The following is a 12,456-nucleotide window of genomic DNA, read 5'->3' on the forward strand; positions in this document are numbered from 1 at the left end:
CACACTGGGCAAGACACACAGGGGCCATTGTCATAGGGATGTAACTCTGGCTGGCTTCAGAACTTCCTCAGCCTGTGCCAAGGTCTGCACCAGCCCCTGCAGCCACTGAATAGCGGAGTCACAAACGGCCCCTCCCCTCTCTCCTTTTGCCGGTACGGGGTGAATCTGGCCCATGGAGCCAACCTTCCCCCTGCCTCAATTCCCACATGGATAAAATTATTTTATTATTATTCATATTTCTGCCTAGGGAGGATGAGAGCCCCATTGTGCTGCTCTCTGTAGAGACGCTGAGTAAACAGACCCAACAGCTCACAATTAGAGCCAGGACTTCGTAAGCTCTGAACATCCCGTTAGTGTCAAAGGGACCCAAGTGGGTTACTTTTATGCCAAAGTCTTTGCAGGATCTGGGTCTAGGTTATGAGAAAAGGCAGCAAGTCAATGAGACCAACTGGAGTCTGAACAGTGGGGGTGGGAGGGGGGAGAGTAAATCACATTTACAGATTTTGTATCCTGGGATGGTTGTGAGGCTTCATGGATGTTGGTTCCATTGATGGGAGATGCCTGAATGAGAGAGGAAAGAGAAGGTTTCCGACCTTTTTATATTAATTACCTGAGTGTGTCTCTGTCTGTTTCTCTGTCATGATGAAAACACAGTTCTAGGAGTTCAGAGTGGTGATGCTGTTATAATATGAAAGCCTGAAATCTCACCTCTCTTATCCTTTCCCCTCCAGACACTCTGCCGTTTGCACTGGAGACCAAAAGAGGGAAATACCTACGAGCACACAGACAGGGTAAGGTTGCAGGTGGAGCTTGTCTTTAAATTATGAGAAAATTCCAGTGAAAGCATCTTCATGAGATTGTAGCTAAAGATATCAACCAAACCAACAGCAACCATGACACACAGCCCTAAAAATAACTCATTAAACAGTGAGGAGATCCAGAGGCCAGGCCATACCACTTTTAAAAGTGGGATGGTCAGGCCCCCCTTCTTTTTAACATAGCCATAGTTTGGAGGAAGGCAATGGCAGATTTAGAGTTAGTGGGTCCCTGTGCACAGCTTCATTTCTCTCCCGCCCCCCGCCCCCGGCCCCTCGGGACCCAGCCAAGAAAAAGAACATTCTCTCTTATCTCCCCCCTGTTTTTCATTCTTTTTTCCTTCCTCCTCCTCCTATGTTATAGGAAGTAAAGGAAAATAAAGTGGGGTACTTTGATTGGGGCAGGGGGTTGGGGTGCAGGAGGAGGTGTGGGGGTTGGGCTCTGGGAGGGAGTTTGAGGGCTGGGTGTGGGCTCTGTGTTGGGGCAGGGAGTTGGGGTGTGGGAGGGGGAGAGGAGTGCAGGCTCTGGGAGGAAGTTTGGGTGCAGGCTCTGGGCTGGGGCAGGGGGTTGGGGTGTGGGAGAGGGTCAGGGGGGCAGTGCTTATCTTAGGCGGCGCGGCTCCAAAAGCGACTGGCACACCCCTCTGGCAGCAGCTCCTTGGCGGGGGGGCAGGGGGTCTCCGTGCGGCGCTGCTGGCAGGCACCACCCCTGCAGCTCCGTTTGGCTGCAGTTCCTGGTCAATGGGAGCTGCAGAGTTGGCGGATACACCCCCACCCCCAGGGACATGCCGGCCACTTCTGGAAGTGGCGCAGTGTGGAGGGGGGGAGGCAGAGCAGGCAGGGAGCCACCTTAGCCCTGCTGCGCTGCTGATGGCACGTCTCTGCACACCCCTTGGGGGAAGGGAGGCAGTGGGTCAGGCAGCGTGTGGAGCCACCTCCCCCTCCCGCCAGGGGAATGCAGAGACGTGCCAGCAGCTGGTCACTTCCAGGAGTGGCACGGGGCCACTGCCTGCCTGAGCCCTGCTGCATTGCCGCATTTTGGGAGCCCCCCCTGTCATTGAGGGCCCTGTGCCACCGCACGGTGTGTTTAATGGTAAATCCGCTCCTGGGGGCAGGGGACCATGTTGCCCCCCAAAACTGCAAGCCTTGGGCAGGCATAGAGCATCACAGGCAGTGGCTGTGCTTTGTGGTATGGCAGCTGATCAGCTTCCCCCCGAGGAGCACAGACCCTGACTGCAGCGCCAGCCTCTTCCCGGTCCTGGCCCCTCTCAGTGGCTCCTATCCATGCTTCTCTTCCCCCAAGGCCCTGCCCCCTGGCCAGGCCACAAGCTAGAGCTGTGCTGTCACCCAGGGAGCCCAGGCTGCACTAGGGAGCCCTAGACCCTCCACCTGCCCTGGGTGGCGCACTCCGGGGAGAGGGGACATGGGCCGGGGACTGCTCTCAGGCCCCCTGGATCTCGGCCCAGGGCAGGTGGAGGGTCAGGGGCTCTCCACAGTGGCCAAGGCTCCCAGCCCTGTCAGGGGGCGGGACCTCGGTGGGAAGAGGAGGTGTAGGGCGGTGCCATGGAGATGGTGGGGTCACAGGCTGCGGAACCTCTTGCCCCCAAGGTTCAGGAACTCCTGGGGAGATCCCAAGCTGACGTCACACAAAAAATCCTGACACCAAGGTTAGTGTTGAGTTCATGCCCACGCTGATGAACAGAAACACTCACTGAGCAGCACCTGGACAGAGCTCTCTGCCCTGAGGGCTGACACATCCCTCTGCTTTACCCCAGTGCAGAGGGTCTCCCCATCGCTCTTCTCCAACATCCTGCCTTTCCTTTGGGCACGGCTGGGCTCTCCCATTGGAGCTGCTCACTGCTTCCTGGATTGGGGAGATGCTCTCCCTGTGACGCTGTCAGCTCCTCCCTTCTCTCTGGGCTGGGGATGGGGCTACCCCACCCAATGCCACCTCCTACTCTCTGGTCTTAAGCAGCTCTTCCCCAGTGCTGCACCTTCCTCTCTGTTCCCTGGCCTGGGAGTGGAGGCTGCATTAGGGGAGGGAGCTTCATTCTGGGGCTTAAAGCTGGTACCTGCCTCTTCTGCTCCCTTCTCAGTCAAAGCTTCTGACACCTTCCTGTCTGTGTCTGTGCCACTGGGAATGGAGCAGCCCCAGAAGGGGAAGCTGGGAACTGAAGCCTCTGCAATAAATGAGAAACTATTGAAGTGGGTTCCATTCAGGGGTGAAAGTAAGGTGGTACGGGCTGGTATAGCATACCGGTAAAAAGTGGCTGCCTGTACCGGCCCATACCGCTGGCAGCACTTTAAAGGACCCTGCCTAAAGCGCTGCCATGTCGCTGCCACTTTTGTGCCCCCCATCGCCGGCCCTGCCAGACCTGATGGGGGGCACAAAAGCAGCAGCAACATTAAGCCACGGCAGCGCTTTAACATCCCTGCTCCTTTTGCCCCTCCCCGGGCCACCGACGGGGAGGGGCAGGAGCAAAAGGAGCAGCTATCCCGGGGCCAGCTACTTAAAAGGGCCTGGGACTCCAGCTGCTGCTGCGATACGCCGCTGGAGCCCTGGGTGGTGCGGGCGGGCTGGCTGGGGGACACTGGAGCTTCAGCCCCGCCCCTTCTGGCCGAGGCCCCGCCTCTTCTGGGGTGGGATGTGGGGCGCAAAGCTCCCCCCCGGTACCGGTAAGAGAGAAATTTTACTTTCACCCCTGGTCCCATTACAAAGACAGAGGAACTGCAGTGACATCTCTGCTCAGTCTCAGGCGCCCAAGACAGAGGCAGCTCCCTGGGATCCAGGACTGTCCCAGCCAGAACTGCTGGGGAGTGTGAGAAATGGTCCCAGCCTCCCCCAGGGCCGAGCTCTGCCCCATACGTTCTGATTCTCTCTCCCCAGCGAATGTGACTCTGGATCCAGACACGGCTCATCCCCAACTCGTCCTGTCTGAGGATCGGAAAAGTGTGAGACTGGGAGACACACGGCAGGATCTGCCTGACAACCCTGAGAGATTTGACGCTGAGCCCTGGGTGCTGGGCTGTGAGGGATTCACCTCGGGGAGACATTGCTGGGAGGTGGAGGTGGGGAGTGGGCGATACTGGGCTGTGGGGGTGGCCAGAGAGTCTGTGGGAAGGAAGGGAGAGATCAGCCTTAGCCCTGAGGGGGGGATCTGGGCTGTGGGGTTGGCGGCTCAGTTCTGGGCTCACACCTCCCCTCTGACCCCCCTGCCCCTGAGCCGGGTCCCCAGCAGGATCCAGGTTTGTCTGGACTGTGACCAGGGGCAGGTGACATTTATCAATGCTGGTGACAAGACCCCGATCTTCACTTTCCCGCTGGGCTCTGTCCCTGGGGAGAGAATCCGACCCTGCCTCCGGGTGTGGAGATCCCAGCTCAGCCTGTGGCCCTGAGACCCCGGGGAGAATATTCCACTGGGGACCCTGAGATCAGCCTCTCTAGCCTCACACACCCTAGTCTCTGTGATCATTGCCTGTGGACTTTCTATCATGCCATCTCTATGACCCTGGAGGTTGCTTCCGGTTCTGCACCGTCTGAACTGTCAAACCATAGAGAGCATTGAGTGAGTGAGGTAGAGAAGCCAAATCTCATCACTGCCCCAGGCATTGTGCAGCCTGTTTGCCACTGTCCTCTATGAGCCAGGGGGACTCTGGGGATCCTGGGTCAGACAGTGCCACTGAGAAATGGGGGGAACAGCCCACTGGGAATGGAAAAATAGGCTTCTCTAGCCACAGTCATCCTAGCCCCTATGGCCTGGAGGACTCCTGTCTACCCAACCATCTGGCTAGCTCTATGATCCCTGGAAGCTCCTCCCCACTACCTCTGTGCAGAATCAGGGATGGGAGGGGACGGGGTGAAGAACCCCTGGAGCTGCAGGAGGAGCAGAGGGGTCCTGAGGGGCAGATGTGGGGGCTGCAGGGTCAAAACTGAAGGAGGGGCTGGGGGCAGAAGTGATGTGGGGTAGAATTAACAGCCGGGCTGGGGACAGGTGGATGTGGGGGTGGCAGGGACACAGAATTAATTGGGGTTTTGGGGAGAAGCTGGAGGCTCTGCACCAGCAGGGATACTAGCAGAGGGAGAGCCAGGGACTGGGGAGTGTGCATTCATCCCAATATCCAGTAGAAATGAATGGCTAGCATAGACAAGTCCTGCATTGATAGAGAGGCAGCAGTTAGGGCAACAAAGAATTCTTCCCTTGACCTATCTGCGTCTACATCGGGGTTAGATCGACCTAACTACATCACACAGGATGTGACATTTTTCACGGCTCTGAGCAATGTAGCTAGGCTGACCTAAGGTTTAGGTGTGGACTAGGCCTCAGGATGAACAAGGGTATGTCTACACTACAGTGACTAGAGTGGCACAGCTACAACGCTACAGCTGTGTCCCTGAAGTGCCGTTACATTGACAGAAGTGTTTTTTCCATCGCTGTAGTTAATCCCTCTTTCTGAGAGGCCATAGCCAGGTCACCAGGGGAATTCCATTGTCAGCACCAGGGGCTAGGTCGATCTAGCTGTGGCACTCAGATCACACAATGTTTCACAGCCCTGAGTGATGTCACCAGGTTGATCTTAGTGTTAGGTGTAGAGCAGGCCCTCTGAGGGACTGGCTGGCAGCTTGGTGTGTGTGTGAGGCAGAAAGCCAAGAGAAGCAGTCGTGAGTGTGATCCCGGGAGGACAGAGAGACAGAAGTTGCTTCAGGCACAGGGTTCCCTGGAAAGGCCGACATGGAGTTCTGAGTAAGGAAACTGCCGGCTGCTGTTTGTTTGTACCGTGTTCAGGGCACAGGAATGTGCGGACATTGTTTGTAAATAATAAAGATTGCACCCAAGAAATACCTGACTCCTATAATCAATTTCTCCTCCCAGTGGAACAACTTAGCAAGACCCCAAACACTGGGTAACTGCTGAGGTCAAAGGAGCAATGGTACAACCCGAGTCAGAATCTAGACCTGTGGAGGCAAATGTGTTGGTGGGAAACATTTGCCGGGAGCTCCAGCAGCAAAGAGCCTATGCAGAGGAGCAGATTGCTGCTAATTGTGGACTTGAGCATGTCCAGCTTTGTGGGCCGAACAGTCCCCATTGTCCCTTGTCTCAGGCCTGACACTCCTCTGCCTAGAGTCAGACAAACCAAAACATGGATCCATGGCTCATATTTCCCCCCAGCAGACCCAGTCCACACAGTGATTATGGGCTCAGTATGGGGCCAAGGAGAAAAAATGACAGGAATAGACTGGGGCAGCTGGAATGGGGCGTGGGTAGGATTGTTACTTTCCTTTCTGTGCATGGAGTTTTACAAAGATTAAACCTAAAATCTTTCCAGCTCTTAGCTGGTGTTTTGAAGGGGCTGGGCTGTGACCTTTAGCCTGTAACATCAGAAAGCTTAGAAGATTTACCATAATATCACCCTTCAGCTCAAGGATTGCTCCTGATTAATGAGCTGTTTACATTTACATGCCTTGTCACTAGCACACACAAGCTGCCTCTGATCTTAACCCAGGGAGCCCCTGTATCCCGGCTGGTCCCGGCGGGGGGAGGGAGAGCGGCCAGACGTTCAGCAACACGCAGCCAAGCCAAGGCTTTTCTACACCGCCATTGAGTTATTTCAGTGACAAAAAAAACAGGAGTACTTGTGGCACCTTAGAGACTAACAAATTTATTTGAGCATAAGCTTTCGTGGGCTACAGCCCACTTCTTTGGATGCATAGAATGGAACATATATTGAGGAGATATATATACACATACAGAGAACATGAAAAGGTGGGAGTTGTCTTACCAACTCTGAGAGGCCAATTAAGTAAGAGAAAAAAACTTTTGAAGTGATAAGCAAGATAGCCCAGTACAGACAGTTTGATAAGAAGTGTGAGAATACTTACAAGGGGAGATAGATTCAATGTTTGTAATGGCTCAGCCATTCCCAGTCCCTATTCAAGCCTAATATCAGGGGGTAGCCATGTTAGTCTGTATCTACAAAAACATCCGAAGAAGTGAGGTTTTTACCCATGAAAGCTTATGCCCAAATAAATCTGTTAGTCTTTAAGGTGCCACCAGACTCCTTGTTGTTTTTATTCAAGCCTAAATTGATGGTATCTAGTTTGCATATCAATTCCAGCTCAGCAGTTTCTCGTTGGAGTCTGTTTTTGAAGCTTTTCTGTTGCAAAATTGCCACCCGCAGGTCTGTCATTGAATGACCAGACAGGTTAAAGTGTTCTCCTACTGGTTTTTGGGTGTTATGATTCCTGATGTCAGATTTGTGTCCATTAATTCTTTTGCGTAGAGACTGTCCGGTTTGGCCAATGTACATGGCAGAGGGGCATTGCTGGCACATGATGGCATATATCACATTGGTAGATGTGCAGGTGAACGAGCCCCTGATGGTGTGGCTGATGTGATTAGGTCCTATGACGGTGTCCCTTGAATAGATATGTGGACAGAGTTGGCACTGGGGTTTGTTGCAGAGTTAGGTTCCTGGGTTAGTGTTTTTGTTGTGTGGTGTGTGGTTGCTGGTGAGTATTTGCTTCAGGTTGGGGGGCTGTCTGTAAGCGAGGACAGGTCTGTCTCCCAAGATCTGTGAGAGTGAGGGATCATCTTTCAGGATAGGTTGTAGATCTTTGATGATGCGCTGGAGAGGTTTTAGTTGGGGGCTGAAGGTGACAGCTAGTGGTGTTCTGTTATTTTCTTTGTTGGGCCTGTCTTGTAGGAGGTGACTTCTGGGTACTCATCTGGCTCTGTCAATCTGTTTTTTCACTTCAGCAGGTGGGTACTGTAGTTTTAAGAATGCTTGATAGAGATCTTGTAGATGCTTGTCTCTGTCTGAGGGATTGGAGCAAATGCGGTTGTATCTTAGAGCTTGGCTGTAGACAATGGATCGTGTAGTGTGTTCAGTGACAATGCGCTTTAGTTCCCACCTCGTGTTGTTTCAGTGCAAGTCTGTGTGTGACTGTGGACACTGTCATTGTGAATTAAGAATGGCCTGGTTCGATTGAGGGCACGTCTACACAGCACCTGGGAGATGTGATTCCCAGCTCGGGTACATGTACACATGCTGACTGCTGGTTCGACCACACTACCAATAGCAGTGCGGTCGTAGCACCAACGGGGCGGCTTGTGCTAGCCGCAGGAGTACAATCCAGCCCCACCCCTGCCTAGACACGTACTGTGTAGACAGACCCTGACTGTAAGCTTTTGTGTCCTTGTTTGTTTCCTCCCCCCCTTTTCCTTTCATTCCCTTTCTGCGTCTTTACAAACCGCTGCTCCCATTCCTTACCTATGTAATTCCTGCTTCCTTCTTTCCTCCTCCTCCTGGGCTCTCCTTTCTCTTCACCTCATTCTGCACCTGTACAGCTGATATGAGGTGGGACAGGCACCTGCCATTATCAGAAAAACCATTTCTGCTGCAGAAAGAACAGAAGACCAGAGATCCCAGCAGCCATGGCCTCAGTGGCTCCTGTACAGGAAATCCAAGAGGAAACCAAATGTCCCATCTGCCTGGAATATCTGACAGACCCAGTGACCACACACTGTGGGCACAACTTCTGCCGAGGCTGCATCACTCAGCACTGTGAGACATGGGGCAGAGCTGGTCTCTGACCCTTTGTGCTGCCCCAGCTGCAGAGCCCGAATCCAGAAAGTGCTCTCCATAGTAATTATCAGCAAGCAAATATAGTGGGAAAAATCAAACAACTGGATTTCAAACCAGGAAAAGAGAATCTGTGAGATGCACGACAGAGCCCTGGATCTGTTCTGTGCAGCGGCCGGGGAAGCCGTGTGTGTGGTTTGTGAGAGATCCCTGGAGCACAGACGTCACACGGTGCTTCTCATGGAGGAGGCTGCCCAGAAATACAAGGTAGGACACATACTCAGAGTCTCTGAGAGCCACAGAGTCTCCCAGTTTCCCAGATTTTCTCCCCTGATTTCTGCTTCCACCTAAATCTCTGCCCTGCAGGCTCATTCCTCTAGGCAGGTGCAGGGAGCCCTGGCCACTGATGCTGCCCCAGCCTGTCAGCCCCGCACTGTTCTTTAGAGAGAGGTGGGCACCAGAGCTCTGGGTGAGGCACTTTCCTTGCACAGAGGATTGAAGCTGGATGCGTCCGTGCTGCTGCCAGGCAGGAATGGAGGGAACGAGCTGCTCCCACCGCACCCCTGACAGTGCAGGCACTGCCAGCAGGGCAAACACATTAATCATGCACACAGCCGCCCTCGCTCTGCTGCACGGAACATGAGTGGATTTAAACACAGGTGCTATATAGGATATTCCCTAGGGACCCATCTCTGGAGTCACATGATTAAAACAGATCCTCAGGTTTCATAATAAAAAAATCAGCAACCAAAAAGGAACCTTCTAGCCCCTCTGACTGAAAAGATACATTTGAAAATGTGGCCTGAGCATAACTGACATAGAGATCCTGAGCCAATAGCTCTGAGAAGAGGGAACTGCCCCATCCATCTCAATGGGCTTGTCTACTTTACACAGGTAGGTTGACTTAAGTTAGGTCACAGTTACTTAAGTTACAGGCTACAGCCCCCTTCATCAGATGCATAGAATGGAACATACAGTAAGAAGATATAGATACATACAGAGAACATGAAAAGGTGGGAGTTGACCTACCCACTCTAAGAGGCTAATTAATTAAGATGAGCTATTATCAGCATGAGGAAAAAAAACTTTTGTAGTGATAATCAAGATGGCCCATTTCAGACAGTTTGACAAGAAGGTGTGAGGATACTTAACATGGGGAAATAGATGCAATGTGTGTAATGGCTCAGCCATTCCCAGTCTCTATTCAAGCCTAAGTTGATGGTATCTAGTTTGCATATCAATTCAAGTTCAGCAGTTTCTCGCTGGAGTCTGTTTTTGAAGCTTTTCTTGATTATCACTACAAAAGTTTTTTTTCTCCTGCTGATAATAGCTCATCTTAATTAATGAGCCTCTTAGAGTTGATAGGGCAACTCCCACATTTTCATGTTCTCTGTATGTATCTATATCTCCTCACTATATGTTCCATTCTATGCATCTGATGAAGGGGGCTGTAGCCAGAGGTGAGCTGGAGCCGGTACGCACCGGTTCGCAGGAACCGGTTGTTAAATTTAGAAGCCCTTTTAGAACCAGTTGTCCAACCGGTTCTAAAAGGGCTTTTAAATTTAAAGTGGCGCCTTAGGCATCAACTCCGTGGGTGCTCCGGCAGCTCCCCGCCCCGCCCCCGGCCCCAGCTCACCTCCACTCCGCCTCCTCCTCCTCGCCTGAACGCTCTGCCCCGCTTCTCCTCCCCCCACCCGCTTCCCGCGAATCAGCTGTTCGCGCGGGAAGCCTGGGAGGGCTGAGAAGAAAGTGGTGGCTTCACGCTCAGGCCCAGGGAGACGGAGCGGAGGTGAGCTGGGGTGGAGGGGCGCGAGGAGGGCCGCCCGCGCCGCGGCAGGTAACCCCCTGTTCCCCCCCTAGCTACGCTACCCCACCCCTAGAAGCCAGAGGGACCTGCCGGAAGCTTCCTGGGAGCCGCCCCAGGTAAGCACCGCCAGGACTTCGATTCCCCACCTCGTCCCCCAGCAGGTCCCTCTGGATCTTAGGGGCGGGGCAGGGTGGGCACCCACTATGGTGGCACACGAGACCCTCCTGCCCGGCCCCTAAGCTCCTGGCCGGGGAGGCTAGTCCCCGGCTGTTCCCCCTCCCCCGCAGCTTCATCTCGCCCCACCGCTGGTGCATGCTTTGGGCGGCAGGCTGCGAGCTCGGCCTGACCCTGTGCTCCAGATGCTGTGCGGCGGCGACGTGGCCCGGCTCCAGCCGAGTGGCACGGCTGTAGCGCCGCCAGCCACCAGTGCTCCACGTGGTGCGCGGTGGCGGCAGCGCGGCCCGGCTCCTGCCGAGTGGCGCGGCTGTAGCGCCACCAGCCACCTCCAGGCAGCGCGGTAAGGGGGCAGGGAGCAGGGAGGGGGTGTTGGATAGAGGGCAGGGGAGTTCAGGGTGGTGGTGGGGGGTGGATAGGAGTTGGGGCTGTCAGAGGCCGGGGAACAGGGGGATTGAATGGGGGCAAGGGTCCCGGGGGGGCAGTCAGGAAGGAGCAGGGGTTGGATGGGGCGGTGGGAGGCAGTCAGGGGCAGCGGTTCCAGGGGCAGTCAGGGGACAGAAAGAAGGGGTAGTTGGATGGGGCAGGGGTCCCGGGGGGGCATCAGGAATGAGAGGAGGGGTTGGATGGGGTGGTGGGGGGCAGTCAGGGGACAGGGAAGGGGGGTGGATGAGGCAGGAGTCCCGGGGGGCGGGGTGGGCCCCGACCCCCTCGTGGGGTGAGGAGGGAACCGGTTGTTAAGATTTTGGCAGCTCATCACTGGCTGTAGCCCATGAAAGCTTATGCTTAAATAAATTTGTTAGTCTCTAAGGTGCCACAAGTACTTCTGTTCTTTTTGTGGCTACAGACTAACACAGCTGCTACTGTGAAACCTGTCATTATGCAAGGATTCAGATAGTCTGAGTTTAACTTTAACCAGTAAAATCCATGACTAAAGCATTCTCCCAGGGTCACCAGCCACCGTTGCTGGGATCCCCCTTTTCATGAATGCAAAACACACTCTCTTGTTTGCTGTGGGATCCCCCTTTTCATGAATGCAAAACACGCTCGCTTGTTTGCTGCCTGAAGGATCGCAGGGTGCGGTTCTTGTCCCTCAGTTATAGTCCAGCAAACCACTGAAGTGCCTCCCCGCCGCCCCCATTGTTTGTTCTCCAGTGTGCTCTCTTTGTTGGTCTTATGTGCCAGTAGCTCTCAGCCTTTCCCAACCACTTTAACCCTTTCAGGAGGCTGATTTGTCTTGTGTACCCCCAAGTTCCACCTCATTTAAAAATGACTTGCTTACAAAATCAGACATAACAATACAAAAGTGTCACAGCCACTAGTACTGAACAATTGCTTCCTTTCTCATTTTTACCATATAATTTTATAAAATAAATCAATTGGAATATAAATATTGTAATTTCATTTCAGCGTATAGTATATAGAGCTGTATAAACAAGTCATTGTCTGTATGACATTTTAGTTTGTCCTGACTTTGCTAGTGATTTTTATGTAGCCTGTTGTAAAACTAGGCAAATATCTTGATGAGTTGATGTACCCCTTGGCAGACCTGGGGGAAGGGGGGGCATACCCCTGGTTGAGAACTACTGCTATATGCAAACAGGACTTCAATTGTATTCGCTTACAATGCTTCATCTACATGTGAACAGTGGGAGAGAGACGACTAGATATCCCTTTGTCTGGCAAAACCTGTTTCTCAACCCTGCCTGGATTCAGACTTTAAAACAGTTTCTGGTATATAAACATAGCTCCTTAAAGATCATCTGCCCACACTTCTTGCAATGATCCTGAGGACCAGTGTGACATGAGCCTTTATTAGACCCATTGTGGATAAATACGATGAAAGCAATGCCTGAGGAGTAGTGAGTTGGTCAGGCCTGATCGGCGTTGCCCTCATAGAACAATGCACCCTTTTCCGGTCAACACTGGAGGGCTCTTAGTGTCACACCTATGAGTGGCAGGTGAAACCCCCTTTCAGGGATGCTAGCCCCCTGGCCCCACCCCTTCTGCCCGAGGTCTTGCCCCTTCCACCCCCCTCACCTGCCGGAGCCCCAAGGCCCCCCCACTCCCACTGTGGCC

General features: G+C 53.5%; 1 protein-coding gene and 1 pseudogene across 1 annotated transcript in view; both read left to right on the top strand.

The window, feature by feature from the left end:
- The window catches only part of LOC135887984 (zinc finger protein RFP-like), a 28,075-nt gene extending 23,864 nt beyond the window's left edge, over window positions 1-4,211 (top strand). The window contains exons 6-7 of the mRNA XM_065415792.1: window positions 732-791; window positions 3,703-4,211. Coding sequence (XP_065271864.1) covers window positions 732-791; window positions 3,703-4,211 — 569 coding nt within the window. The remainder of the gene's footprint in view (window positions 1-731; window positions 792-3,702) is intronic.
- Window positions 4,212-8,534: 4,323 nt separating this feature from the next.
- LOC135887394 (kinesin-like protein KIF20B) overlaps window positions 8,535-12,456 on the top strand; it is a 75,760-nt pseudogene continuing 71,838 nt past the window's right edge.

Source organism: Emys orbicularis, chromosome 13 (assembly GCF_028017835.1).
Source record: "Emys orbicularis isolate rEmyOrb1 chromosome 13, rEmyOrb1.hap1, whole genome shotgun sequence".
Taxonomy (NCBI): Eukaryota; Metazoa; Chordata; order Testudines; family Emydidae; genus Emys; species Emys orbicularis.